Source organism: Phyllosticta capitalensis (assembly GCF_038381095.1).
Source record: "Phyllosticta capitalensis strain CBS 128856 chromosome Unknown BKA78scaffold_13, whole genome shotgun sequence".
Lineage (NCBI taxonomy): Eukaryota > Fungi > Ascomycota > Dothideomycetes > Botryosphaeriales > Phyllostictaceae > Phyllosticta > Phyllosticta capitalensis.
This window is the reverse complement of record NW_027117451.1, coordinates 1,036,332-1,064,202: the sequence shown is the minus strand read 5'-3', so window position 1 is coordinate 1,064,202 and position 27,871 is coordinate 1,036,332. Positions and strand designations below refer to the sequence as shown.

The 27,871-nt window shown below is 56.2% G+C and overlaps 7 protein-coding genes across 7 annotated transcripts; 3 read left to right on the top strand and 4 right to left on the bottom strand.

Annotated features, from left to right (window-relative positions):
• Positions 1-259: 259 nt before the first annotated feature.
• BKA78DRAFT_62858 (T-complex protein 11-domain-containing protein) lies at positions 260-3,502 on the top strand. The gene has a single exon (XM_066893494.1). It carries the CDS (start codon positions 450-452, stop codon positions 3,324-3,326), a length of 2,877 nt encoding a protein of 958 aa, XP_066738770.1. The 5' UTR covers positions 260-449; the 3' UTR covers positions 3,327-3,502.
• Positions 3,503-5,360: 1,858 nt separating this feature from the next.
• On the top strand, positions 5,361-6,200 carry BKA78DRAFT_229974 (heterokaryon incompatibility protein-domain-containing protein; the record flags this gene model as incomplete). Its single annotated transcript, XM_066883754.1, has 1 exon — positions 5,361-6,200. A coding segment is annotated over one exon (840 nt), but the record flags the coding sequence as incomplete, so codon positions are not given.
• Positions 6,201-8,658: 2,458 nt separating this feature from the next.
• Positions 8,659-10,845, bottom strand: BKA78DRAFT_300534 (uncharacterized protein; the record flags this gene model as incomplete). Its single annotated transcript, XM_066887219.1, has 4 exons — positions 8,659-9,822; positions 9,919-10,205; positions 10,259-10,575; positions 10,604-10,845. 4 exons carry the CDS (start codon positions 10,843-10,845, stop codon positions 8,659-8,661), a joined length of 2,010 nt encoding a protein of 669 aa, XP_066738768.1.
• A 1,111-nt stretch (positions 10,846-11,956) lies between these two features.
• Positions 11,957-15,262, bottom strand: BKA78DRAFT_300533 (uncharacterized protein; the record flags this gene model as incomplete). Its single annotated transcript, XM_066887218.1, is given in 8 exon segments — positions 11,957-13,540; positions 13,570-13,623; positions 13,654-14,156; positions 14,176-14,253; positions 14,297-14,561; positions 14,653-14,883; positions 14,914-15,100; positions 15,138-15,262. The coding sequence occupies 8 exon segments, from the start codon at positions 15,260-15,262 to the stop codon at positions 11,957-11,959; spliced, it is 3,027 nt and encodes a 1,008-aa protein (XP_066738767.1).
• Positions 15,263-17,517: 2,255 nt separating this feature from the next.
• BKA78DRAFT_259111 (uncharacterized protein) lies at positions 17,518-20,457 on the bottom strand (the record flags this gene model as incomplete). The annotated part of the gene is made up of 5 exons (XM_066885337.1): positions 17,518-18,096; positions 18,142-19,609; positions 19,655-20,001; positions 20,055-20,166; positions 20,237-20,457. 5 exons carry the CDS (start codon positions 20,455-20,457, stop codon positions 17,518-17,520), a joined length of 2,727 nt encoding a protein of 908 aa, XP_066738766.1.
• Positions 20,458-22,439: 1,982 nt separating this feature from the next.
• BKA78DRAFT_334238 (ornithine carbamoyltransferase mitochondrial precursor) lies at positions 22,440-23,633 on the bottom strand (the record flags this gene model as incomplete). The annotated part of the gene is made up of 2 exons (XM_066890179.1): positions 22,440-23,222; positions 23,280-23,633. The coding sequence occupies 2 exons, from the start codon at positions 23,631-23,633 to the stop codon at positions 22,440-22,442; spliced, it is 1,137 nt and encodes a 378-aa protein (XP_066738765.1).
• A 703-nt stretch (positions 23,634-24,336) lies between these two features.
• BKA78DRAFT_259268 (uncharacterized protein) lies at positions 24,337-26,980 on the top strand (the record flags this gene model as incomplete). The annotated part of the gene is made up of 5 exons (XM_066885355.1): positions 24,337-24,838; positions 24,916-25,869; positions 25,977-26,306; positions 26,404-26,552; positions 26,642-26,980. The coding sequence occupies 5 exons, from the start codon at positions 24,337-24,339 to the stop codon at positions 26,978-26,980; spliced, it is 2,274 nt and encodes a 757-aa protein (XP_066738764.1).
• Positions 26,981-27,871: the final 891 nt, after the last annotated feature.

Sequence of the window (27,871 nt, the reverse complement as noted above, 5' to 3'; positions counted from 1 at the left end):
GTGGCGCTTGCTGACATATGGAGGTCGAGGGTTGTGTTGGACATGTCGAGGAGTCATTGAGATGCTGGAGATGTCAATGATCTTGAATCGAGAGTTGGAGAGTCGTTTGGGTTGACATACGAAGAGGAATGTCTGGTGAAGCAGCGGCGCTGGGCATCCAAAATAGCACTCAGAGATCAGCAGGGCCGCTGGTGGGCGCGCCTGCCCCTCGTCGTGGTCCGTCATGACAGCCCAGCCACCGCCTTGGAAACAAGCAATCTGACATTTGATACCCGCCGCCTTGCTTCACCAGACTCTCTCACAGGACTTGCCGTCATATCATTGCTACGTCGTTGTTGTCGTGCTCGTCGCTCTTTGACCTCTTCTCCTTTGTATTGCCCGGCCCTTGGCCAACTCCAAGGACCCTCGACCATCTCTGAGCTCCCCGCAACACCAACCACCACTTCGCCATGCCCCAGCACGTCGCCGACGAGGCTGCCGACCAGCTGGCAGACTTGCACACCAGCGATGCCATTTCCGACACCATGAACATCTCCGAAGATGACGCCCTCTCGCCCCCGTCGCCGCCTCCTCATATCGCCGCTCGATTCTCGCGCCCCGCAAACAACCGCCGCAAATCCTCCGCTCCGTCGTCGCGTCGCAACTCCATTTCCTCGTCCCACTCGCATCAAAGCAACCTGTCGTTACGCGGTGGTAACCAGAGCAAGCATGTCGCCCAGCACCTCCGTCGCGCATCTATACTCGAGAGCCGCAAGGCCAGGCTCGCAGACCGAGCTGCCCACGCCGAGCAGGTCCGGCTTAGAGCCGCCCTGGCCAAAGCATCGCCGCGCTCTTCCAACAGCGAGGAAAAGGCACTGGCTGCCCAGCAGGCACGGGAAAAGCACCTTGCCCAGGTCGCTTCCGCGTGCGCCGAAGAGGTCCGCCGCGCCAAAAAGGTCGCCGAAGACATGAAGGAACGCAAGGCCGCCGAGGAGAGGCGGTACCGCTTAGAAATGCAAGAGAAGCTCGCAGAAGCGGAGCGTAGACGTCAGGAGTACAAGCGAAATCAGCGACGGCCGCGCGGGGCCAGCGTGCCATCCAATGAGCACAAAAAGGCAACCCCTGACGCCCGCCCATCAATGGACGACGATACTGCTGCCAGGCGCATCCAGAGGACTTGGCGCACGAGACGCAGGCGGCACATGGTGGAGGTCTTTCTTGAGCTTGGTCTGTCTATTGATAAAGTGCACGACGCAAGCTTTGAAGACATTAGCTCCCTCCTTTCCGAGGAAAAGGTCTTGTCAGCAGCAGCAAAGGTGCTCGACTTTTTTGGTCTGCAAGGCTCCAATGGGCCAATTGGCGAAGACCCGGCTTCCATTCGAACCTTTCTCAGCGCATACTTGATTCTCGGACACCCTGCCGAAGTCCTCAGCAGCAAAGACGGGGACCTGGAGCAAGATTTGATCAAAAAGGCTACCGACTTGATTATTTCGTTTGAATCCGCCCTTTCCAAGCTCTGCATGTCGAACCGCTACACACCTCCGCCAACCCTAGTGGAAACTGTATCCCTCGCTCATGGCGCATTTGTCACGGCGTTTGCGGACTGGAAATCACAAGACTCGCGCACTTTGATTGAGATGATGGTTGCTTCGTTTGTCAATCTTGATGCAATCTGGCAGAGCGTCAAGGACGACACCCGCGGAGAGGTTGCCAACGATTATCGCGAGGGAATCCGCGAGAACCAAGTCATTTTGCTCAGCAAGATCCGCAAGCTGGCCGGACCGGATAGAGCAAACACTCTCATCAAAAAGGCCATTCACGAGAGCAGGCGCGCAAAAGCTCGAGACCGCCGGAAGCGCCCCGCTGGAGATGTGCGGCCCAGGGCTGCCGGCAGCGAATCCTCCGAAGCCTCCAGCACTCACGAAGAAGAGCAAACAGAAGATTCTTCCCATGTTCTCCAGGAGAATCTCCCCTTTGGCACCGACGGCTCTGGCGGCGAAGACTCTCAGTCAGATGCTCTTGCCAAGCTCTTTTCGCCAATGCCGGCGAATCGCGTGCTGGTGCACGAGCTCGCCATCGACAAGGAATTCCGCATCGACGAGCAGCAGCCATCGGAGCTCCGTGATGCTCTCAACCGGGAGATTTGTGAGAGCATGAAGCGCGGCTTTGAGCGGGGCGAGGGTGCGCCTTGGACGACGGCCATGGCTGATAATATCCGGGGCAAGATTCTGCGGCTGCTGAAGCCGGGCAACTCCATGTACAAGCTGATTTCGGACGCGCTGGACCCTGATTTCGTGCAACAACAAGCTTCTCAGGGCGTCTTTTCCTACGAAAAGTTTTACTCCTTCATGGCCACGATTCTTCCCAAGCTCTGCGCGCCTTTCCGAGACGTGCAAGTCAAGGCTCTTGCCGAAGAGCTGGAGCAGTCTGGTGACCTGGACCAAATGATTGGAAAGCTCTTCAAGCTGCTCCACGTCATTGACTTGCTTGCCCTCGATTATCAAAACTACTTGCTCCAGCAAATGGCGCCAACACTCGTCAAGGAAGCGCCTGGGTACGAGCAGCGCATGTTTGAGCAAGACCTGCTTTCGCATACCATAACCCTCACCAAGACACGGCGATGGTTCCGGAGTGCCAGTGTCGCCTGCCTCACCGAGACCGACCGGCGCGATCCCATTTACGGAGCAGCACCAACTGCACAAAAGATTTACGCGCGCGCTCTCGTTGACCTTGCCATTGCGACGCCGCCACTCCAAGAACAGGAAATCCCAGAGACCCTGCACCTCGACCACGCACGTCTCGCACGCATCCGCGATGATGCAGTGCGCATCACGACCATCGGCTCCATTCTCTTGACAGCCAAGAATCTGCTTCGCCGCGACGTACGCTCGCAATGGAGACCCGAAGCAACGCGCATGTGGGCGTTGCTGCGCGACAACGGCTACGAAAAGGAGGACGGCTCCATGCCCAACAAAGTCCTGACACTGCTCGAATCCGCGCACGCCATGCCCCCAGCCACGCGCGCCCAGCTGCTGGCCACCGTCACCCGCCTCCTGCACCAGGCCGCCGCGGGCCGCCTCACGGACCCCGTCATGAAGGTCCTGTTTGGCCGTCTCAAGAACCACGTCCTGGGTCGCGTCTCGGCGAGCACGTCGGGAGAGCGTGTGCGTGCTGCCACGGGTGCCAGCGAGGGCTTGGCGACGTGCGGCTTGCCCGAGTTTGTTGGCCAGGTTGGCGAGATGGTCGATCTCCTCGGCCGCATTGGCGAGGTGGATCGCAGTGCTCATGGTATGTGGTACGACAAGATTGCTGCCGAGGTCGAGGAGATGGGCGATCGTGAGTCGTAATGGATGACTTTCTCTGTCTAGTGTGCGTCTCCGACCCTGGAGGCATCACACCCAAAGACGAGTTGTGCAAGAAGCATATTGCCTTCTCGTCTACTTTCATTTGCTTGCATGCTCGCAGGTACATCCCCTTGTATTCCTCTCCGTTTTGTTGTCAAGAGTATGCCAGACCAGCCGACTTTTCCATCATTCACAGCATGCATCTTTTCCTTTTCCTTTCATGCTCTCTCTGTCTCTCTCGATTGTCTCAACGACCTGTCTTTCACTGGAGGTCATCATCACTCAGATTGATACACGGCTGTCTTTCCAGTGGCGTTTTGGGCGCTCAACGGGCTGGCTGGCTGGCTGGCTGTGCTAGCGTCTCCATCTTATCTCTCTCTTCCTCGCTTTTCCTCTCCCTCTGTCTGCGCGTGATTGCGGCGTTGCTGGACATGCTTTTCTGTTTTTCTGTTGTTTTGCTTTTTGGACTGCGCGTTCTTTTTGGTTTGCTGGCCGGGTTGTCTCGTTTTGGGTATCAGGTATTGGTCTTGCGGGCTGGGCTGGGCTGGGCTGGGTTAGCTCATGGCCCAGATCTGTCTGTTGTTGTATCATCGTGTTGGTTGGCGCGTGAAGCGCGATGTCGTTGTTAGAATGCTGGTGTAGTAGTTGTAGAGAGAGCTGTGGTCGCCGGGAGCGACGTGAGATGTCAAATTGAACGTTTGTTTGTTCTTTGCGTTGAATGCAACCCAAGTAATGCAGGTGTGGCTACTGGCCCTAAGCAGTAACCCCGGCTTTCTTGAGTAGCTTCAAAGATCTTGCTGCTGCTGCGTCGACCGGCAGAAACGCAGGTGTAATATCCAGAGAAAGATCGAAGGGGGTCGGGTGGGGGCGCAGCCCTTTCTCAGGCAGCGAGACGACGAGGCTGTTTCCCCTCCTCCAGGCTGGTCGAATCACTGTCAGCCGCTTTTCGTGTCACTTTCTCCTCTGCTTACTTTTCGCGTCTTCTCACGCTCACTCTTTCTCTCCTCGGCCTTCCTTTCAACCATCCATCTGTTCATTCGTTTTCTCCAGGAGAATAATGACTCGAGCCAAAATTTGAGCGAGTCACTGGAAGATCAGCTGCTCCCATCCTCGATATCTCATCATTAGATGGTTTTGGAGTCGTCAGCAGAATCCAGCTGGCTGGCATCTCGGCTACGGCCTGCCCGTTTGGCCTCGTTACTGCGCAGCTGCCCTTTCTTGACCCCTCAACCTATCGTAGGCCGAGCAAAACTTTCAGTACCAGCAACCTACACGGCTTACTCCCACACTGCAATCCCAAGATACGCTTCGCCACTTGTCGATATCCCCTCATCGCTTTTCACGGCCACTGTGGCCGCAATCTCCAGGTCGACGAGAACTTGGTGTTGATTGAAAATGCAAGATTCGAATGTCACATACACCATACCTGTGTATGGGCCATGGGAGGAGATTACATCGGAATCACTCGACTACCGATGTCCGCAATGTCACCCTGGCAGATGTCTTCTGCATCTGTTTGAGAGGTTCTCATCGGGAGGCGAACGAATATGCAGACACGATGGTATCCGGCCCGACGGTTTTAGCGAGCACTGGCCGAAGTGCGACATCCACGGAACGCCAAAATGTTTTTTCTGCCCAGTCTTGGAAGACTGCTTCAAGCGGTGCATGTCTTGGGACCTCGCAGATAAATCACTCTACGTGAGATGGGCTGAGGCCGATATTTGGACCAGCACACAGTTGGAAAGACACACTGGGCTGCCTTCGAACGAGAGCTTGATTCTTTATGGCGAAATACCTGAAATACAAGCCAATTTTGCGACCGGACCCCACGGCCATATCGAAGTTTTCACTCTTCCAGGTGCACCCACCCCCTGGCCAGAAGTAGGATCATCCCGCTTTCTCCAACGAAAGACGTCATCCCGAGAGAGCTTCAACCAAGTGAAAAGCTGGCTCACTGATTGCTTTCAAAGCCACGATCGCTGCAATTCACCAAAACATGGCAGCCTTTTACCAAAGCGTTTAATAGACGTTTTGGGCGACTCAGTCAAACTTGTCGAGACTCACGATAAGGAGAGCCGCTATTTGTGTCTCAGTCATTGCTGGGGTGATTCTACAAAGCATCCTCGTCCTTTAGAGACAACGAAGAACAATTTCTGCGGACATAAAAATGGTATCCATTGGGCGGCTTTGCCCAAAACATTTCAAGATGCAATTTTGTCTGTTCGTTTTTTTGGAGAGTCATACATCTGGATCGATTCTTTGTGCATCATCCAAGACTGCCGAGAGGATTGGTATCAAGAATCCGCAAAAATGGCCTCCATCTATCAGAACTCCCTCCTTACTCTTGCTGCAACCACGTCCACAAACAGTAGCGAGGGTCTTTTATCGATACCAGACAAGGAGTACGAACCCCTCCCCTTTCATGTGAAGTACCTGGATGGTGTCCCCTTTACTATATATTGTCGCAAAGCATTGTCCCATTGGTTTGGTCCAGAAAGATCCGAAACCCCACCTCTACTTACACGCGCATGGGCATTTCAAGAACTTAATCTTTCTCCACGGATATTGCATTTCGGGTACCAAGAGTTGATTTGGGAATGTAAAGAATTGACATCCTGCGAATGTGGAATATGGGATAACTCTAAGAGCCGGTGTCCCCAGAACATGATGCGCCTAAAATTGGACCAACCAGTCGAAGTACAGAAGTATGTGCAAAGCACCTGGCAACTGGTAGTCAGTAAGTATTCGCAGCTGGAATTGACGAAAGCGTCCGATCGTCTTCCGGCGATAGCGGGTATAGCAAAACAGATCCAGGTATCTCAAGAAGGCGGAGAATACCTCTCCGGACTTTGGAAACATTCGCTCATACATGACATCGAGTGGTACATTCACGACATTTCTCGCTCAACCCGAGACACGAGTTTCGCTCCCAGTTGGTCCTGGGCTTGCATTGACAGAGCAAAGGTCCATTTCCAGATGAAGTGGAATGGCAAAGTCACACTTGTCTCCCTTATAGACGCGGAGAAACCACCAATGGAAAAGGATGTCTTTGTGGAGAGCCCTTGTCGTTCTATTACTATGCGGGGTTACGTGTTCACTGCCGAACTGACATCTCGGAACCCTTATGTTTTTAAATATGGACCCGACGGACCATATCATAAACCAACATGGAAACCCGAAGATGTCGAGGACTGCCTATGTCTATGCCAAACTTGTACAACATGTGGCTACGAAATTTTTTGTTCGGTTTGCTCCGAAAATGACGGCACCCAACCTCGAAATTTACACATTCAATTTTATCCGGACTGGAAAATTTCCCATTCCGATCTCTCGACGACACCAAGTAGCATCGTTCACTGGCTCCTAATCAGCCAGAACGTCGCCTCTGGAGAAGAAACCTACCTTGTCCTCCGCCAAACGGCAGACGAATTCGTCTTTGAACGAGTGGGATTGTTGATAAAACTGTCGATCACCCCCGAAGAAGATTTGCAGCAACTTGGAAAGAAAACCATCACACTCGTTTGAAGAGAGTAAGATTTTGTCGAGAACCTGAATACGGTGGATCTCCCAAAATCATGTAGATAGACGAACGAATCAAGCCGCAGGCCCAGTCAATACATTTTGACGTCGGAACCAACTACCCCGAAAGTTGAATCGAACGCGATTTTGCCTGAGTGGGATGCAATCCACACCCGACTTCGAACGCAACGTCTATTCAGCAACGGCGCTCAAAAAGACAATTTTTGATGGCAGCCCTGACGCAACTTCTAGAGCACCAACCCAAGGAGGAATCCTTCCAGGATAGCCATGACGGAACTTCAAACGTCACAGCCATTGAGAGAAGGTGCCGAAAGAAGAAGTCTTTCAAGGGGTTGGCTGGAAGGGGTAATGCCGGCACCTGTGCGCAGCTTCAACGCCTTTTTGAATTTTGAGCGCGAGCCTTTGTTGGAATATAGAAGGAAGGACAGGAGTAAGCTGAAACCGGTAGCCTCGACATCCGTAGAAACTTCAAACGTCTGGATTTGGGAAATATATGTGGAGGAGGAAGGAGGTCGACCGACAAGGGAAGGAGCCGGTGTTGTGGGCAGCTTCGAGCGTCGCGAAATTAATGCGTCACTCAGGAGCTGTGGGTGCGTGGGAAGGAGATGGAAGGGACTTGTCAGAGAGTGTCGACGGGCAGACAGTCATCACGTTCAAGCAAGCAGACAATGAAGTAGAAGTATGATTTTTGATTTGAGGCTGCGCGAGGCTAAGTACGTATGTGTGTATGGTTTTGTCTTCGTTCTTCCAACATGGTGAGTTCAGTATAAAGGGGACAAACACCCAACACCCAGAATCGCATCGCCGAATGCGTGGGTGTTTATCGTTCTGTCCAGGTACGAGGGCAAGGCGTCGAGGGATCGCGAGTGCGGCGCCGCGGGTTGGGCTGCGGTCCGAAGATGCACTCGGCGCCAGAGTCGGCGCAGCGCGTGCAGGGCTTGCAGAAGTCAGTGGGGTCGTTACAGCAGCGTTTTTGAAGGGAGCGACATCTTTCGCACTGGGTGGAGGTTGGTTAGAGACGCGGTTTTTGTAGGGGTTGGTCATTTCCCAGGATTCCAAAGCGCTCGTAATCGAGTCGCTCGTCGATGATCAGGCTCTTGACGGTGCTGACAAGAGAGATTGCAACATAAGACAGCCCGCGGCATGCTCGCGGTAGTTGAGGTCGACGAAAACCTCACCCAACGTCGCGCCCTGCGCCTTGTGGATTGTAATGGCGTGCGCGATTGTCCGCGGGCAAGTGGCCTTGAGCTCCCTCAGCATGCTCAGGTACTGTTCCATAGCAGATCCAACCGCAGCAAAGTCCTGCTCCAGTTTGGGGTGTTGTCCTTTGGTGTCCGACAAAGAAAGTGTTGAGGTTTCCAGATCCGAGCGGTTAGGGTGAACGGGTCGTAAGTCACCTCACGGACTCGGGCATAGCCCACTTCGAGGTCAACGCGAATGGCCACATCAAGCGTCGACGAGCGCGTAAAGCTCCATCTGCAGGTCCTTGACCCCCGGCTTATTGTGGTCCAGCATATCAGCCGTCCAGCGATACCGGACGGCAAAGACAAGGAACAGGCGCTGGTCGTCGGCGGTCCAAGCCATGGCCTTGCCGCCGTGGAGGATCTGAGTACCAAGTGCGCCGCGCCAGACCTGTTTGTTGGTATCAGTTGGAGGTTCTTTCACAGAAAGTACTCCAAACCGCTTCACCCCTTCGACCTCGACCTTGCGGCGGCCCTCTACCGGATTGGTCCTGATCTGTTACCTGCCGCTGCAGGTCCGGGAAGGGCTCCAGTAGAGGTATGTCATACGGGTTCTACCCGAGCGCCGGATCGAACTCGAACTCGCCGTCGTCAATCTCGCCGTAGCGCTTCTTTGCGTCATTCAGCCACGTTTTGGGAGGAGCACCACCGACGTTGGGCGTCCAGTCGTGCGAGACATCCTGCTCGCCCACTCCTGTCTGACAGCAAAGGAGTTGGCGACGTGCCAGTCCTTGAGAAGGCAGATGTCTGGGAGAAGGCCGGACGCGAGTCGAGGGAGAGGGAGCGTCTCCGATGTGCGCGTAGATCGACACTGGCCAGGTAACCACGGTAGCCAGTGGGCGAGGTTCGATTGTGGGCGTTGGAGGGATTGGTGGCGACGACGGAGGAGGCTCGGTGGGCGTTGCAGCCGTCTGCGGACGAGTAAGGGCCCTGGTGGCCCTGGAAGTGTTGGGCGGTGCCGACGCAGCCATGGCGGAAGAAGAGTGGTGAGCGTTCAGTCCTCGAGGGATTGGTGAGGTTGCCGACGCGCTCATTCTCCCAGGTCGCTTGGGTTTCGCCATGGTTGGAGAGGAGAGGGCCTCCGCAAGGACGGAGGACCCATTGAACCGGAGCGGTGGGAGCCGCTCGAAATGGCTGAACTCAGTGTTCCCCCGGATGGACCGAAACGGTTTGTCGGCGATTGATGGTAAGATCCCAGGCTTGAGGGTTATCATGGAACCTTCCCGGACCTGGGAGACGAGGCTGAGTGGGGTGTCGAGCTGGTGCTGTCTCCAGATCCTCTCCCTCACCGTCTGACGTTCCAGCTTGGCCAGACGCCATTTGTGTTCCATGACGTCGTCGCAGTGAACTGCCTTCGAGAGGCACAGGATTCCGGGACTGCTCATCAACGAGTTGTACTCGGCCTCTACGGCCCTGGACTCCGCCTCTGTGACCCTGGACCGCATGAAAGGTGGCTCATTTTCGTTCACATCTGTGGGATGTGGCGTTTTTTCCGCAACGATGGGGAGTCTTCGATGGTCCAGTAAACGGTTTGAGATGGAGAGGCGACGTGTCCATTGTCCACGGAGGGTGGACGGCGAGCCTTCGATGGCAGATAGTAGAAGCGTGGCAACGACTTGCACCAACAACGAGCTGGGCATGGTGACTGCGTCGATCTTGAACGGTTGCTTCTTGCCGGAAGGAAGACGGAGACGAGAAGACACTTTCTTCCAGGCGTGCTAGGCGAGGTCCCAGTAGGCGTTGCTGCCGCCGAGCGAGAGAGATGAGAACCGGGCTTCGAACGCGCTGAGGTGCTCGTCCATGAGGTGCTGCACGCGGTCCGAGATGCGCGCCATGAGGGCGTCAAGATGCTGCTCGAGGCGCGCGTCGTCGGGAGGAGGAGCGGCGGCGGCGGCGTGTTGACCGCGGGCTTGCGACTCGCGGAGACTGCCGGCGCTGGCGGATTCGCCTTGGACGAGGAGGGGATTGAGCCTGGGGTTCGGCTTGGGGATTGGGACGTTGGCTTCGCTCTTGACGGAGGCGGCAGTGGTGGTGTTGTCGGGCAGGGCCGCAGGGCCGTCACCGTCCGTCTCGCGCAGCGGCGCCATCCACGGAGAGGGAGCTCTTCGCGAAGAATGTGTGCCTTTTCATTCATAATCGACTCTGCCTCTGCACCTGCTGAATGCAGGAAGTGTGCCAGGGGCAAGAAATCGACACCGTGTCTGGTGTCTCTGGAATACGCCAGCGGATTTTTCGGATCCCTAGAGAGCCGCATGTGCTGCCGGTGCGCGGCATGGAATGAGGCCTGCACGGGCGACGAGTGTGTTCGGAGCGCGCCCAAGGTTGATACTGAGTTGATAGATGAAGAGCGTTGACGATTTTGGCCGATTGGGATACCGGGAACAGCCTCGCTGTCGTTGTCGTTGTCGTCGTCGTTGTCGGAGAAGGCAACTTTCTCAACTTCAACTTCATCCTCCTCGCTGCTGCTGCCACTACAGCTGCTGTCGTCATGCTTTCTACACCCCCGTGAAAATGGGTCGCTTGACTGGCGATTCCTGACATCTCGACAATGGAACAAGTGATCTCGGAGAGGAACGAGCAGAGGACGGAGAAGACCGATGTTCGTCCACGAAAGCGAACTCTCTCAGAGCTTGTAGGTAAGCTGCCGTGGCATTCTGTGGAAAGCGCCCGTTCGAGAGAACCCCCAAAAGTCGCAGAGGGTGCAGGCTGAGTCCAGGGGGACAGTGGGGCGGGCCCGGCATGGCGGATTACGCAGCCTCGCAATGCACTGAGAATGTCCATCATCTCGCGCCTTGGTGGTGGGAGGCCACGGGCGTCGACGAGGAAGAGGCCGAAGATGACGGGCTGGTGGATGACTGTCTGCCCCAAATTGCGTCATGTAGCCGACGATGATGTTGTCGTCGACTGGAGTCTGCCGTTTGATGATGGCGCTGCACCTGGACTCCATTCCGAGGAAGCGTTGTTCGATTTGGTCGCCCCGTTTGCTAGTGGAAAGCAGAGTGGCGGTGATGAGTTGATTTTCGAGGACAATCCGCTCCTCCCAGGTGATTGCTTCGGCGAGGAGTTGCTATGACAGTGTCCGGGGCGGTGTCTGTCTCCTCCCGAGCCAACGCGAGGAAGCGAGACGCACCAGGACGGGTGTTGTCAAAGAAGCGTCGAGGCAGCGTGCCATTGACAACCAACAGGATCACCTGGGCATTAAAAGAGCACAGGAAGGTGTACGAGACGGAGCGGAAGAACCGCTCGCTGGGGAAGGCCCAAGAGCAACTGAGCCAGAGCTCGTGGGTGAGCTCCCAGTACGAGGCCATGCAACGACCGTAAGGACCGTCCCGTGTCTTCGGTGCGCCCAAGGCGTGCCGCAATGTCTCTGTAGCGAAGGCCTCCGCCGTTGAGCTCCAACAACAAGTTTGTATCCTCATCGTTCCAAGGGCGACAGCTTTTGATCTTGGGCTCGTCGGTTTCTGAGGGTGCAGCAGCCTAATGGGCGTCGTCGTCTGCCCAGTCCTCGTCGGTTCCTGAGTTGGGCGTCGACAGTTCTTTGGCAGCCGCCAATGAACGAGTGACGGCCCTGTTCCCTAGATTCGCCATGTTAGCATCGAGGTCTGCTATGACGTCTGGGCAGTGCACTTACAGGGCAGCAGCGACGGCTTCCCACAGGAAGAGGTTGGTGAAATGCACCAACCAGGACGGCACGTATTTGGCCGTGAATATATATATATAAAGGTTGAAAGTGGATGAAAAGCTTGTTGCGGGTTTTTTGTACGTGGTCAGCGATAAGCGCAATGACACCTGAAGTGGTGATTGGTATGAAATTCTTGAGGGCTCCATCGTCATAGTGTGGCCAGGGAGAATTCATGAGCTTGGGTACCTCTTGAAATGTGCAAATGGCTCCCATTGGTGGTCGGCGGAAGACAGCGAGAAGAAGGAGGGCATACCGGCCTGATGAACCACGAACAAACGGGAGCGCATCGTAGCGAGAATGTCGTCCATGAGGCGCCTGGACGGAGGGAAACCGAGCCGATCGACGAGGTAGTGGCCAAAGATGACCGGCTGTTGGACTTCATCTTGCTCCTGGCGAGTGAGACGCAGGTAGCGGGTTTCCATGGCAAACGTTTCGTCCTCGAGCCTTTGCGGCAGGGTGCCGTCCACGATGGAAAGGAGGACCTCCGGGTCGAGTGCGCAGAGCATCTGGTAAATTGTGCTGCAACAAAAGCGCTCGGAGTAGAAGCCCCAGCTATCATCCCAGACGAGGTAGCTGAGCTCCCAGTAGGAGGGGATCGCGGGTCCGTTGATGTTGGCGTTGTTGCGATCAAGGAGGGCGGCGACAAGTATGCCGCCGGAGGTCTCGTCGGAGACGGGCAGGGCCTGTTTTGATGGCTCATTCTCCAAGGGATGAGCCAAAAGCACTGCGAAAAGGTGCGCTGCTGCGGCACTCAAGGTAGGATGGACACTAACCAGGGAGGGAGGTAGATATCTGTCGTAACGTTCTTCCTGGACGCTTGGGCTTCTGTAGACGGTTCGAATTGGGGAGAGGCTCTGGACGCTTGGGCTTCTGTAGGCGGTTCGGATTGGGACGAGGCCGACCAAGTCTCGGAATGCGTTGAGGTCGAGGGGGTAAGCATGGTCGGTGGTAGGTCTTTCGAATGAGGGCTGCTCGTCTGCATCATCAACAGGCACTGTGCTGTGCGTGGTGTCATCGTCAAAGGTTGCGGTGGTGTTAGTGGTATATATATACGTCGTCGACAGTGGGCTGCAGTTTGGCGAGGATTGTGTCGACGACCGCTTTGGCCCTGGTGCCCGTGAGGTTGAAGCGCTCTTCGAGCTTGCGATCTTGACGAGTAGCGGCCAAATCAATGTCGTCGAGAAGTTGGACGTCGCACCTTGTCCGCTTTTGTGGCATGAGTCCGGGGATCTGCAGACGGCGTCGACAAGCTTCATGAGGGGGGAACGGACGCACGACTCGGGAGTGCGAGAAAAGGTGAACGAGGCAATGGCACGGACTTGGTCGTTGTTGGCCTTGCGTTCCTGGACTGCCTCGCAAAACTCGACAACGTCAAAGTCGTTGATGGGCGGAGCACGTCGGTCTGAACCGCCCAGCATCATCCCGCCGAGCTCTTTTCCTGTCTCGACGAGCTCCACCGCGAAGTTTCCACCAGGCTTGCCTCGATCAAGGCGAGACAGCGGAAGGATTCCAACACCGTCGCCTTCCTCACCGCACCGTCGCCATGGACGCCACTGTAAGTCATTCCATCCTCGCAAGGCGTTGCTAACGTCGCAGCTTGAAAACGCGTCGTCATCGACGAGGTATTGTGCGCGGAGAGTTGGCTGCTGGCGAACCAGCCTGCCATCGATACGGATGGGAGAAACACGCACCTCCTCGTTGGTCAGGGAGATACAACAACGGGACCCAAGCCGACGCGCTCTGCCATCTCCGGACTGATGCCGCAAAAGCGGACGAGGCTTACGAGGTCGGAGAGCTGGTCTCTCGAAGGCTTAAAGCCGTCATCGTTGATGAGGTACTAGGCGCGGAGGGTCGGCTGCTCGCAAACCAGCTTGCCGCCGATACGGACGGGAGAAATACGCATCTCCTCATTGGTCAAGGAGATGAACTTAGTAGCAGCGGGGAGAGAGTGGTTGGCGAAGACGCGAGGGAGGGTGCCATTTATGACACAACGCAAGACGTCCGGGGGCATGGATTTCTTGAATGAACTCGCGTTCAAGGCGCTTCTCGCGGCGGCCCTTTGGGAGGTTGGTGCCCGAACGCGCGGCGGAGAAGCGGGCACTGGCGCGAATGGCGCCGCTGGGGCGAGCGCGGTCGTGTGAGGCCTGCCAGCCCTCCTCGTTTGACGCCAGGTCGTCGTGTCGTCGGTGTCGTCCTCGTAGTCGGACGTGGATCTGGCGGCAACCACGGCGTCCGACTCCGACTTGATGCGTGTTAGCAAAGGAGCGTCAGTTGCGAGCTTTGGGGAGACTTGCATCGAACCAGATGTGCTGGTGGTGGTGGCAGAAACGCGAGCCAACCTTGGCGTCCTTGGAGCAGCGACGGTCGCCGCTGACGATTAAGCTCTCACACTGGGGCTTCTTCATGGTGGTGGTGGAGGAGAGCGGATGGAGGAGCGGTTGGAGGCCGGGCGAGGCCGTGACGTACACTGTAATGGTCAGCGAGGTCAGCAAACTTGGAAGTGAACATACCGAGATCCTCAGCGACTGCCGAATCCATGTCATCCATGGCCACTTCGATGTGACCCAGTTGGATCACCTCCTGGTCAAACTTCCAGGACTCCAAGCGCTGGCGACCGATGCACTTGGCTTGGTCATCCTTGAACTTTTGCGCGTGGATGACGGCAAGCACACGGGCAGGAGTAGAGCGCATGGCGACGCGCGCCCATTTGGCCCAATGACGCGACGAAATGCCAGTGGCGTCTGCAGTCGTGTCGACATGGAAAAGGAAGACATTCTGGGCGCAGCAGCGTCCGACGGCAGGACGATGACTGGGAGAAGGAGGAAGAGGAGGAGGTTTTGCGGCCAGTGCTGCGATGTGGTCGGACCTGCGAGTAACAGAGCATCGTGCGCTGGACATGTTCAAGCTCGGAAATGTCGTATTCACAATTGTAGGTGTCGACGTAGCGCCGGCCGGCAGACTTGGACTGGAGTCCCCTGAGATTATCAATCTCACGGTCGACAATGGCCATGGCCGGCGTCAAGCGCATGGCATTGTTGGTCCACTTGGCCCAGTGACGGGCGGCAATGTTGCCAACTCCTTCGGTGCTGCCAGACGTCTAGTAGTGGAGTCCGGCGCCACCAGCAACCATGCCCTGGCTGGACGCGGCAGAGAGAAGTGCCACTGGACTCAGATTCGGCCAAGTGATATCGAATGGTCCGTCTAAGTCCTTGAAACTGCAGGTACCGAAGGCAAGCCGTTTGCCCCCAGTTTCGAACCACTGGACCACGAGCTCGATTATCCGTGCGGAACCCTGGGAACGCGTCAGTGTGGTGCTGCGTTCATCGCAGGTGTTGGTAGTGGAGAACTCACCCAACGACCATCAATGGGCCATCTTCTTCGGTCTCGAACCATCCAACCACCGATTCAATGAACCGCAGTCCGTCGAGCACGGGCAAGGCCTGAAAGCTTGTCAGTCTGATTCTCTCCCCACCCATCCCGCCGACATGAACTCACCAAGCTCCATCCATCATTGCACCAGCCCCCTCCAACAATCCACACTCCATTCCCAACCTACCGACACCACACAGCAGCCAGTCGAGATGCTTGTCGAAGTTCCAACTTCCACAACACACCACGGCCACGCAGAGATATATATAAAAAAGGTGTATATATATATAAAAAACGACAAAACAGCAGGACCGCCGGGGAGACCCAGCTCCCCGGGGGGCTTGCTGCGTAAACGATGATGACCAGCACGAAGGAGAAAAGAAAAGAGATGGCAAGACGACGGGGAGAGAGGGACGTACTTATACCTGGATGAGCTGGATCAGACCAGACCTATCGTTGTCTCCCCTGTTTCTCGCCTCCCTCTCCCCACACCATCGATCCAATGATCGGAAGAAATCAGTCCATCGCACATCCATCTCACAGCCAACGCGCTCGCTCGCAGACGCAACGCAACGGGTCGGCACATGGCAGCTGCGAAACGAAAAGCGCCGGCCTACATGCTTGCAGTGCGGTGCGTCGTAGCCTGTGACACTCCGCAGTGTGTTGCCTCTTCGGTGGCTCTGGGCTGGCGGCTGGCTCTGCGGCTCGCCGCCCATGTCTGTATCTGAATCCGTGGATGTGCAGACAGTGACGGAAAGCAGCCGCGATGATGGTGGAAGTGTTGGTCGATCGACTGGTGAGTGGTGATTGGTAGCGGTGGTTACACGACAGCCCCCCACGACGCAACGGCCTTTCTTCCCCACGGCTACACCTCGACCTAGCAGCCATCAATAAACTCCATCTGCAAGTCTCAGTAGCGACGCCTGGATCTTGCCCTTCTCCAACTCGATTCCAGTTTTTGTTAACTAACTCATTGTCTGCGTACAATACAACAACATCCAATCCTCCCGGGGTTGCTGCACCTCCCCTTGGCAGGGGTCGGGCAGGGGCAGGAGCAGGGGTGCGCTGTCGGCTGTCGCAGCTGTATTGACGGAACGGGTAGCAGCTGTCGACGGGCGGATGCATACATACACATTGGACGGACAACGGGGGTCGCTGGACTGAGTGCGACGGGAGAGCGGTCAACGTTTGGCTGTGGTTGAGAATTGAGATGATGGCGAGCGCGTTGGTGGATCGGATACAAGTCGAATTGGGTTGGAGAAATGGAGAGAGTGGAGAGGATTGCCTTTCTGTTGATGGAGTCGAAGCAGACGTACCCAAGTGTCGCAAAAGATGTTTGTCCATTCGGCCATCCATCCAGCGGTGAATCGGCCGGTTCCTTGTTGGAGGAGAGCATCTTACCTATCACATCGAGCAGCAGGCCATCGCGGCTCAGCGCGTTTCCGTCAACAGACGCAGCAGCCAACACCAGCCTTCCGATCATCAACAAGACAAGACAAGACAAGAGCACAACGACGCCGAGCCGGAAACGCACACATACACGCACCAAAAAGCGCCTCTTCAATCATCTGATTCTGATTTGACACGGCCGCCACCCACGCCCTAGCTAGTAGGGGTACATACAGGGCGGGGGGCTCCAGATACAAGTAGGTGACAGAAAACGGTATGTTACAGATATTGCGTCTCGCCGGGGTAGACTTTGGCCAACAAACCGGCAGAGCTGCGATCAGATGGTAGTGATGGTATGGTACGGGTCGACGCATCATGTGTCGCCCAAATTGCTTCCTTCTCGGCAACTGTGACTGGTCTGACTGTTCAAAATGTGAAAGGGGGAAAAGAAAGTGAAGTGAAAAAACGCCAAAGAAAGCAGATCGAAACTCGCTCGAGCGAGAGATACCCTAGGCTCCGTACCTTCAATCCAGCCAGAGAGCGCCAATAAGAAAACGCCTTTGATAGCGCCATTGCCCACCAACGCACGCACAATTTGCCATTTTCCTGAGACGAGGAAAAGAGATGAAAGAAAAAGAGAGTAAGACTAAGAAACTCCATCGCTGATGCATCTGGTATGCGTGCTTGTCGATTGCTTCGCTCGCTCGCTCGCTTGCATGAATGCATGCCTGGTCAAGTGCGGCGCGCAGAAAATCCTGCTGCGGCCTCTCCTTGACGTAGAACAATTGAGAAACCTGAAAAAGGATGAGAGTCAAACCAGGGGTTAAGCAACACCCGTTAGCGCCATGCAGATTCTGTCCGAAACGGTGGTTGCAGAAAACGCGGATATGGACAGGACGCTGGAGGAATGAAAAGAGCTGTAATGTGCACTGCGCATGTTGTGCAGCATATGAACCAAAGTGGAGGTAGGCCCTCACACCCTGCGTGACGTCGACGACAAAAGCCGGTCTGCCCTCTCAAACACGTTACCGGCAAAGCGGCCCGTGATCGGAGGGTCGACGGGCATCGACGTCGGTCCGAGGACTGTGCTAGGGGGAGGCGGGACGTGGCCTGGAGTGCTCGGCACAGTTGCCTGAGCTGCGGCGCCCAGCGCAGCGCTCATGGGCGTGGCAGGCTGAACCGGCGTGGGAGTAATGTGTCCGACGCTAGAGGCCGGCGTAGTGTTGTGCGAGGAGTAGGGGCCGGGAACTGAAGTGTTGATAGGACCAGGGACGACTGGAACTGGCCCAGAGGTGGTACTGTGGATGCTGCTGCCAAAGGCGTGGCCATGGCCATAGCTTCGAGACTCGCTGCGGGGCGGGAAGTGTGTAGGAGTCGTAAAAACGGACGAGGATTCGCTGCGGACAGCCAGGTGGCCCCAGGGTGAGGAGGTAATGGCGACACTGGCTTCCTTGACAGCCTTCTGCACAGGCTTCATGATGTGCTTGATATCCTCGGGCAGCTGACCAATCTGACCGAGATCCTTGACGGCAACCGCCAAGTCGCTCCAAGTCTGCGGCTGTTAGCTGGGCTTGATTGGAAGAGGTTGAAATCCTACCTTGACGTATGCAGTGCACAGCTCCCAGAAGCGTTGGGAGCCTCGAAACTCGATGTCGCGCAATTTCATGGATCCAAGAACCTCATGAAGCGACGCAGCAGCCTGATGTGCCTCTGTGGAGCGTTCCAGAACTCTGAGCCATCTAGGATGTGACATGAGACCGCGCTCGGGATCATTCTTGGCAGCAATACACGCCTGCTCGAATTTCTGGTGACAGACGGGCAGGTTTCCCAGCGTCCAGGTGCATGCGTGGCTAAGTTTTTGGTAGATTCGCTCGAAGAGATGCTCTTCGTCTGCATCGTCCATACTCTGCATCGTTTGACTGCGTGACATACTCACTGAGCCAAGCGTAGCAAAGGATTCTCCGGAGCGAGGAGTAACGGCAGATGCAGCACTGTTGCTTCGACCGTTTTCCCGCATTGGCGGCACCAGACCTAGACCGCCGTTGGGCGCTACGTTGGTATCGAGGGACAAGCCTTGTTTTCTTTGGCCGGGACGAGGCGCCGTTTGGGTTGGGGTCGTCGATACTCGAGCATCGCGTCCGTCGGCCTTGGTTCCAGCCGGGTCGATGAACTCGACGCCGAGTATCTCACAAGCATTGCGTGCTTCGACAGTGCCCATGTACTGAGCGTTGAGCTGTGCTCGCCACGCCCGTCGCACGGCAGGGTCATCCGCTGCTTTTGACATGTCCTCCATAGCGTCGTGAATGAGGATTTCAAGATTGACGAGGGCCTCGAGGCAGGCGTCAGCCTCTTTCAGGATCTTGTCGATAAGATTATCCGCTTCATCTTCTTGGTCCTCGAGCAGGGCATCGAAGCGTTCGAGGAGTTCAGATAACGCATAGGCTCCAGTCCGCGCGCGGTGGAATTCGCTCATCAACTTGGGCTGTCCAGGAACATTGGCGCGGCGAAGCAGTCTCTCAGTCGGAAGCAGATAGTCAATCGCAGATTCCGCCGTCAATCGAGCCGCCTGCACAACCTCTTCGTATTCGTCCGTCCAGGGCTTGTGCTCCGCGACATTCGCCAGACGCATCTTGGATTTGGATTGGTCCGCTGGGAAGCCGTTGCTTGAAAATTCCGAGAGTGCAGAGCCGTGACTCACGCCGCGCGAATGATTGGTATTGTTTGGTCGCCCTTCGGTAACTGGAGCGAGTTCTGTAGCCTTGCGGCTCACCATGCCCATTCGCTTGGCTCGAATAGCATTGGAACCGGTCCCTTCACTATGACTTCGGTTGCGTTCGTTGCCGTTGACTGCGAGAGGCGCAACGGGCGGCCTACGAGATGCCGTACTTTGCTGTGACTGGACCCTCGCATGTGATCGCGCCGGAATGGGAGGAGCGTTACCTGGAGAATCAGGTTTCCCGGTCATGTCTGTAAACGCATCCATACCACTGATACTGGGCTTGACGGGAAACCGACCGCCGGCTCGCACGCGCATGGGACGAGGCGTTTCCATGTTGCCCTCGCTACTGCCGTTAGCATAGCCCCCCACCGTCATGGCGCGCCCAGCATACCTCGAGTCGCCCTCGGACTCGACCTTGAGTCTTTGTCTTGTTGCAACCTGGCGCAGATATCTCTTGACTTGAGTGGTGATGAGAGCGTCGCGCTCATTGTCTCCCGCCGGCACGGGTGCCTTTTCTCTGATGTTGAGGATTTCGGGCGGCGGAAAGGAAATGGGGTTGCCGTCGAGCTTGAGCATGTGTAAACTGCTAATGTCGCCGAGACACACCGGCAGCTTCTCGATTCTGTTGCGTTGGATGGCGAGGACTTTGAGCGAGGTGAGGTTGGCGATTTCATCGGGAATCTCTCGAATCTTGTTTTTGCTAACGTCCAGAATCTCGAGGGTACGGATTTGCAATATCTGTTACCGGATTTAGTATCGCTGGCGTCATTGTCGTACCGGGGGTCACGCACGGCCGGGGGAAACTCTCGCAAGGCGTTGTAGCGCACGTTGAGATATCGCAATCGCGCGCACTCGGTCAGGCGGAGGGGGAGGGTGGTGAAGGAGTTGTGGGAGAGGGCAAGTCTGGAGCCTGTTAGCGGAGGTCTCGAGGAGGAGAGCATTGGAGTTGAGCTCTCGAGGCAGACATGCGCACCTCTCAATGTCGGCCTTTATGATATCCACGACATCGTCCGGCAGGCGCTTGATGCTGTGGTGGCCGAGATCTATCGTGACTCCAGGCTGCTGGAGGTCCTTGGCGACGACGTCTGGATCAGGGTCGTTGCGGCGGGGGGTTTCCTCCCTGGCCTGGGCAATGGCCTTGCGGGCCAGAAAGATGACCTCGTCGTCCTGGAGGGGCGGGCGATCTTCACTCATTGTTTGCGCATGGCATGGCCGGCGGGGAGGAGGTTGGGGGAGGGAGAAGGTGTGGAAGAGTTGAGCCAAAGTGAAAGTTCGTTGTTGCGGCTGATGGGACGGTGCAGGAACCCGCCCGGTTTCCAGTCTCCAGCAGCTCGGCGCACGGTTCACCCGTCCAAATCGACACGCGCCGGCGCCCTGGGTTAGGTCGACTACCTCTAGGTCAACGGCGCAAAGAGGCCACCATCTCTGGAAGACTACGACAACCTGTAACCAGCCAAACGTCACAACGTCCACCATCAACCGTGGTTCGAGCGGTAGCCCTACAGAGGCCACCTTGAGCACTCACTCGATACCTACCTGACCCCTGCCCATTCCTGGCCGACTACTGAGGTGCAGGAATGCCCTCGAACCCTCGACTCAACTGAGATGCTCGCTCCCTTGCGACCCGCTGGCACCGTTTTGGGCGACGTGTCGACGCGTGGGTCGCGCATGTGATTGATATGAGAGTATTCGGGTGGTTGTCGGATTCCTCCAAGCCCTGATATCACCAGCTGGCCATGTCACAAATGGCAGGGGTACTCTAGTTATTTCCACTTTGGTCGCGTCCAAAGCCTCTGCCTGCTTTTTGTTGCAAGAATAAGTAATCCAACTGCACTCTACTACTGTTCGGTCGACCTTCGTTCCTCCATCCTCATCCACCACACAACACATCCCTCCCTTGCCCAAATGTCGCTCTACGTCTCGTCGACCATGCACCGCGCCTACACGTACCTATTCGGGCGACAACCGCAAACCGACCTGGAGTCAGCCATGGACCGGCTGCACCAACGGCTCGAAGACGTCGAGGGCGGCATCACGACACGCGACACCAAAATTGCCGTCCTCGAGGAGCGCGTCGTCCGCCTAGAGGCAGAGCTCAAGGCACAAAAAATGTCGATGCTGCAGCAAAAGACGGCCTTGTCCGAGCAGCTCGTCCACGTCCGCCAGGCGAGGAGCGGAAGCCTGCCGCAGCCCCTGCAGCCCCTGGTCGCCTCCAACAGCTCTCCGTGCAGTGGTGCCCGCCGCTCGTCTCCCCCTGGCAAGCTTGCATCGTCGGCCCCTGGCGGCAGCGCTGCATCGTCGTCGTCCTCTTCCTCGCTAGCCGCAAGATGCTACTAAAAGGGCCATCATTCCTGCAGGAAAAGGGGGACCCTTTCCCAACGAGACCCCTTGAGAATCATTTTACGAAAGGCGTCCTGGATCAGCATCAGCACTTGCGAACCAGGCCAATCACATGGCTGCAGCATCACCATGACCCAAAGACCACCACACACACATGTCAGCGCAACTGGTTCCTGGGCGCTCGCTGGTCACGCAGACGGGCACATTATCTCGTTGCCACTCGCCTAGCACCACTTGACCGCAACCACGACGTCACTGCCGACTCCACCCCCCGCAGACATGTCATTTTTGATATCCTGCGCGTTCGCGCTTGACAGGCTGATCCTGTTTTGACCATAACCGAGTTGCCGGTCTGCTTTACACCATGTATGATCGACTTCCCCACCGCGGACCACGATGTCATTAAGATTGCCACTCGAGCCATGGCAGCGGTTGGGCATAAGGATGTATTGCCAAAGGTAATATTACCCGCCAGCAGCTCAGTCCAAGTATCATCCTACGGCCAACACTGCATCCGAGAGCAGCACATGCGGCAATTCGATTATGTGGGCGTGGCTCTTACGTGGCTTTGGAATCTTTTCACCAAGACTGCATTAGAAGCGACAGAGGGCAAGGATGCAGATTGCAACGACCCGCCATGACTTGCTATAGACGGAAGCCAAGACTGGATGGCGTTTTGCTTCATTATCATTGAGGATTGATTATACCCTACCTTGATCATGGCGTAAACTTGATTGTACATAACAGACTTTTGGATGCAAAACTTTTGTCCTCTACCCTTTGAATGAAACGCAGGTGCTTCACCGAAAGAGCACCTTCTCAGCCTGCTCTTTGTCCTACTTGCGACTCGGAATCGGACCCTGGTTAAACTTCCGAATCCTGAGGGACTCCTTGATAATCCCCTTTTCGACGACGAACGAACCTATGGCCGAAATAGCCGCCCACAGACGATTCTCGGCTTCGGGGAAGACCAAACTGCGCGGGCCGTAAAAGACCTCGTCGGCTACCTCTTCTGGGTGGCGGGGCAGACAGTGCATAAACTTCCACGAGTCTATGGCACCGCCATCACGTCCCATGGCCTCGGTGATCTGGAATCCCTCAAAGTCTGCCATCCGCTTCTTCGCCTCGGCTTCCTGTCCCATAGACACCCACGTGTCGGTGACGAGGACATCAGCCCCAGATACAGCTTCTGACGGCGAATTAGTCTCGAAGAGACGACCGCCGCCGCTGCCAGGTCCAGCAGCTGCTTCCGCAATCACGTCACGCATCGACGAAGGGATTTCGTAGCCCTTGGGAGTGGCAACGGCAATATCGACACCCAGCTTTGCAGCACCAATAGCGAGGTCGAACAGGACGTTGTTTGCATCACCAATCCAAGCAAGTTTGAGGCCTTTGAGGCCCAGCATGTCTGAGGATCGGTCTTGGGAAAAGGCCTCGGTGACGGTGAGGAAATCGGCAATGGTCTGGAGAGGGTGGTAGAGGTCTGAGAGGGCGTTGATGACCGGGACGCTGCTGTGCTCGGCCAGGGTTGCAACGTCGGAGTGTGGGCCTACGCGGGCGACGATGCCGGCGACCATGCTGGATATCACGACCGAAGTATCGTAGAGTGACTCATTGACCTATGAGGGTTCAGCATTTGCAAGACGGACAAGGTGGGCGAGTAGGCCAATGCATACACCCAGCTGGATGTCATCCTTGCCCAGGAACATGGGGTGGCCGCCCATTGTCACAACGGCGCCTTCAGTCGAGACGCGAGTCCGAGTACTGCGCTTGCTGAACGTCATGGCGATCGTCTTGCCGGACAATCCGCCGCTGATGGCAGAAGGCACGATGCCGTCCTCCTTGATGGACTTCTTGTGGGAGTGGGCATTGCGAACGAGGATTGTGAGTTCTTCCGGGGTAAGGTCCGCGATGGACAGCAGGTGGCGCGGCGGGGTGGTCGGCGCTGTCGCGGTGGTGTAGGTGCGGCGGGCAATTGGAGCTCTGGTCAAGCTGCGCAGGGCGGGAGCGCAGAGGCGGAGGGGCGGCATGGCGAGAGGGAGAGAGAGGGAGGATATGTAGGTGTTCAACGACGGGACCGGGAACCAAGGGAGTTGGTTGTCGCTGCAAACGTCTCGACGTTGAGCTGTGCGGATAACGAGACGAGCTCGGGACAGGCGATTTTGCGGGATCTACGCTACCGCCGTCCGCGCGGCCCACTTCCGATTGGCCGCCGCGAATCCCGCTCTCCGCCCGCACTTCCCTGGGCACCACATAGTCTCGGGTGGTCCCCAGAAACTAACTACTGCGCCTTTCTTCCCAACCTCACCCGATTCACCCTTGCCGATACAGAGCTGGCCTCGTCTACCATCCCCCAGATGATGCTGTAAATTCTCTGCGCCCATTTTCCCTCGCTTTCATCCCACTACTCGCTAGTCCGCCATGTCCGATACCCCGTGGGGCTCTACCGCAACCCCAAACTCCAGACCAGCTTCGACCATGTCCGCCAAATCGAAACGCTCAACGCGCAAGCCGCCGCCGGAAGACGAGGATACCGAGCAAACGCCTCTCCTCGTCCGCGACGAGAGAACCGATGAAGAGGAGGACGATGACGACGATACAAATGACCGCCCCACCCGCTCGCAGGCCGCTTGGTCCTTGTTGGGCTGCCTGCGACGCGACACCGAGGAGCGCAAGACGAGATGGCCCAGCCTTGTCGCGCTCCTGATACTATGTCTGGTCGTCATTCTCATCATGATTGTGGGCTTCTTCGCCCCCGCCGCCGTCGAACAATATGCCAAGGAAGCTGTGGTGTTTGAGCCCACGGGCCTCAGCTTCCAGTCGTTGACGCCCGAAGGCGTGTCAGTTCGCGTCCAAGGCGACTTTTCCATGGACGCCTCGAGAGTCGACGAAAAGTCGGTGCGGGACTTTGGCCGCTTTGGGACGTGGATAGCAAGAAGCGTCAAGAGTGGCGAGACAAAGGTGGAAGTGGTGCTGCCCGACTACAGCAGCGACGTCGTCGGCTCAGCAATAATACCACCGCTCAAGGTCGACATTCGCAATGGCCACGTAACGCACGTCGATTTCGTCGCAGATCTCAAGCCGGGCTCTTTTGACAGTGTTAGGGACATGGCCAACGATTGGATGCATGGCCGTCTCAGCAAGCTCAAAGTCCAAGGCAACGCACAAGTGCCTTTGAAATCAGGCATCTTTCCTCTTGGCACCACTTCCATCAAAGAATTATTTGTGTTTTCAGGTAAGCTCCTCCCAGTTTTGTTTTGCGGAGGGGGGAAAGCTAATGCCAGCCAATTACTAACAGTGCCTTGGCCACAGGCAATGCAATTCCTGCAGTCCCAGCCTACGAAATAGATAGGCTGCAAGTTCATGAAAAGACGTTGCCGGATGCCCGCAAGGGCGTCGAGGCTCTCGTTAGCCTCTCCGTCAACAACCAGTTTCCCTTGGATCTTACCGTTCCCGCATTGGGCTTTGGAATACTCGTTGCCAACTGCAAAGACTCGGACCCTTACATCATGGTTGCCGACGCCATCACAGATGCCATTGTCATTACTCCTTATTCAGGCGTCGAGGTCAACGTTACGGGTGTCGTTAGACAGATTCCGGACGAGCTCATGGAGAATTGTCCCGGAAAGAAGAAGTCGCCTTTGGACTTGTTGATCAACGACTTCATGAACGGCGAGGACCCCAAGATCTTTGTCCGTGGATCCGACTCGCCTGATGTCGACACGCCCAGATGGATAACTGATCTCATGTCTGAAATCACTGTCCCTATACCAGTCCCTGGTGAACTGCCCCAGAATCTTCTCAAGAACTTTTCTCTCACCGATGTCCATTTCCGCCTGCCGAGCGTTAGTGCCGATCCCGGTACTCCCGAGGCGCAGCCTCGCATCGACGCCAATGTTAAGGCCCTTGTGGGACTGCCCAAACAGATGAACTTGTCCATCAATGTCGACAAGGTCCGCGCAGACGCCGACATCTTTTACCATGGCAAGAAGCTTGGATATCTCGATCTTAACGAGTGGCAACCAGCCAATGCCACTCGCGTACACTCCAAAAATGAGACTGGCCTCTTGGTCCAATCTGAAATCAAGGATGCCCCGCTCTTCATCACCGACGAAGACCTTTTCACCAAGGTTGTGCAGGCGTTGTTGTTCGGCAAGGAGAATTTGGTGTTGAGTGTCAAGGCAGAGGTAGATGTAGAAATGGTGACTGGGCTGGGCTCATTCAAGATTCGAAAGATTCCGGCCAAGGGCGTCGTACCGGTCAAACGTGGGTCATTCTAGATTTTCTTCTTATCCGTCGTCACGAATCTCTTTTTCTCTCTCTCCGTAGCCTAGAATACAGACTGTTCATTCATATCTGACATGCCGCCACAGCAATCGGTTCCGGCGGCGGTCTTCCCAGCTTTTCCCATCTCTCGCCCCAAATTGGCAACCTGAGCATCGTCGAGACCACGCCCAACTCGATCCACATGACGGCGAACGTCAACTTTACCAATCCGACAAAGTACACGGCCGAAGTCCCCTACGCCGACATTTATATCCTGACTAATAGCACCGTCATGGGGCACGTCACGGCGCGTGACTTGTATATCGGCCCGGGCAACAACACAAATATCCTGGTCGAGGCGGTGTGGGATCCGCTGGGGATGAGTGGCACCGACGGCAAGGCTGTGGGGAGGGAGTTGTTGTCGCAGTGGCTGTCAGGTACGGTCGATCTCCCGTCCTTCGTCATGCATCTCACTGTTGGATCTGCATGTGCTGTGTGACTGATCACAAATGCTCAACTGACGCCTGCTGATAGGATGGAACACGACCCTCGAGCTCAAGACGCACAACGCGACGATTCCGGCCCTGCCGTCGCTGGGCTACGCCCTCTCGCCCATGGGCGTCAAGCTGGCGACGCCGAAGCTGGGCGGCGACGACGGCCCGCATTTCATCAGAGGCGCCACGGTACGTCTGTCCCTTTGTCCCCGTCTCCCTCTCCCCCTCCCCATCTCCCAACTCAACCACTCTTTCCATCTAACACACCGCGACCATAGATGCACCTCATCTCCTCCACCGCCATCTTCAACCTCGCCTCCCCCCTCAGCACCACCACGCTCTACGTCACCCACCTCAACGCCACGGCCCTATACCACGAAAACCCCGTCGGCCGCATCGAGTACGACCTCCCCTTCGCCGTGCCCCCCGGCATTTCCGAAACCCCCCGCCTCCCCGTCGACTGGAGTCTGGGGAGCGTCGGCTATGAGGCGCTCCGCAAGGCGCTGGGTGGCCAGTTGCGATTGAATGCGAGCGCTGATGTGGGGCTGAAGGTCGGTCGCTGGCAAGAGGGCGTGTGGTTTTTGGGCCATGGATTGGGTGCCAGTGTGAGGTTGTAGAGGGGTCGGAGGGAAGGGGGGGGTGTGGGGTGCGGTGTTTGGCGTTGCTGGATTGGCCTGGTGGTGGCTTTTCTCTCGGGGCTTTTGAGTTTTGTTACGATGCTATGCTTTTATGGCTACGATTATCCTATTCACGTTCTGGTATGCTTCCTCCCCTTTTCATGTTGCTGAATCAGTCTTTTCGTCGCGCTCGGTTGTCGGTATGGCATGGAATGGTAAGATCTCTTTGCGTAGCTGCTTGTGTCGCATCTTCAGTCTTTACTTTTCTACATTTTTTTCGATGTCCTCGTCAGCGTGCGATAAGGTAATCGCTTTTCTTTCTTTCTGTCTGTCTGCTTGGAGGAAAAGTGAAGGAGCTACAGAATACCAAGAGTAGACACGGGTGAGTAGGTAGGTAGCATCACGCATGGGATGCGTAGTAGTTGTAGTACTCAATCCTCGTGTTCCATTGCCTTTCGCTTTCCATCGCTGTCAATGTGGTGGTGCCCGGCTTTCACTCCCTCAATGAACGCGCAGTCTCGCTCTCTCTCTCCCCCGTTTACCCTCTCCTTTTTTTTTTTTTTTTTTCTGCTTCAAACACAAGGACTGGCTACGCGGGTGCAACGATGTTCGCCTCCCCAACAATTCGCCACACTGCTTTAAAATGGACAAGAAATGCGACATTTCGACCGTCATCCCTCGACCTTTGCCGCTGAAACAGGCCGGCCATGGAGCGCTTGGGCATGGGAAGCTGCCTCTTCGATTGCGCATGGGCCGGCGAAGGGGATTGTTGAGATTTGGGGATCAAGTTGGCAAGAATACGATATGGGGAGCGTGCAGTCGGTGAGGTGAGGAATCCGATTTGATTCTTGGGTCTACCGTACTTCGTTCTCATTAGTCTGAGCTCATGTC

Coding starts and splice junctions, on each gene's coding strand:
- BKA78DRAFT_62858 (XM_066893494.1), top strand. CDS start 450: ATGCCCCAGCACGTCGCCGACGAGGCTGCCGACCAGCTGGCAGACTTG.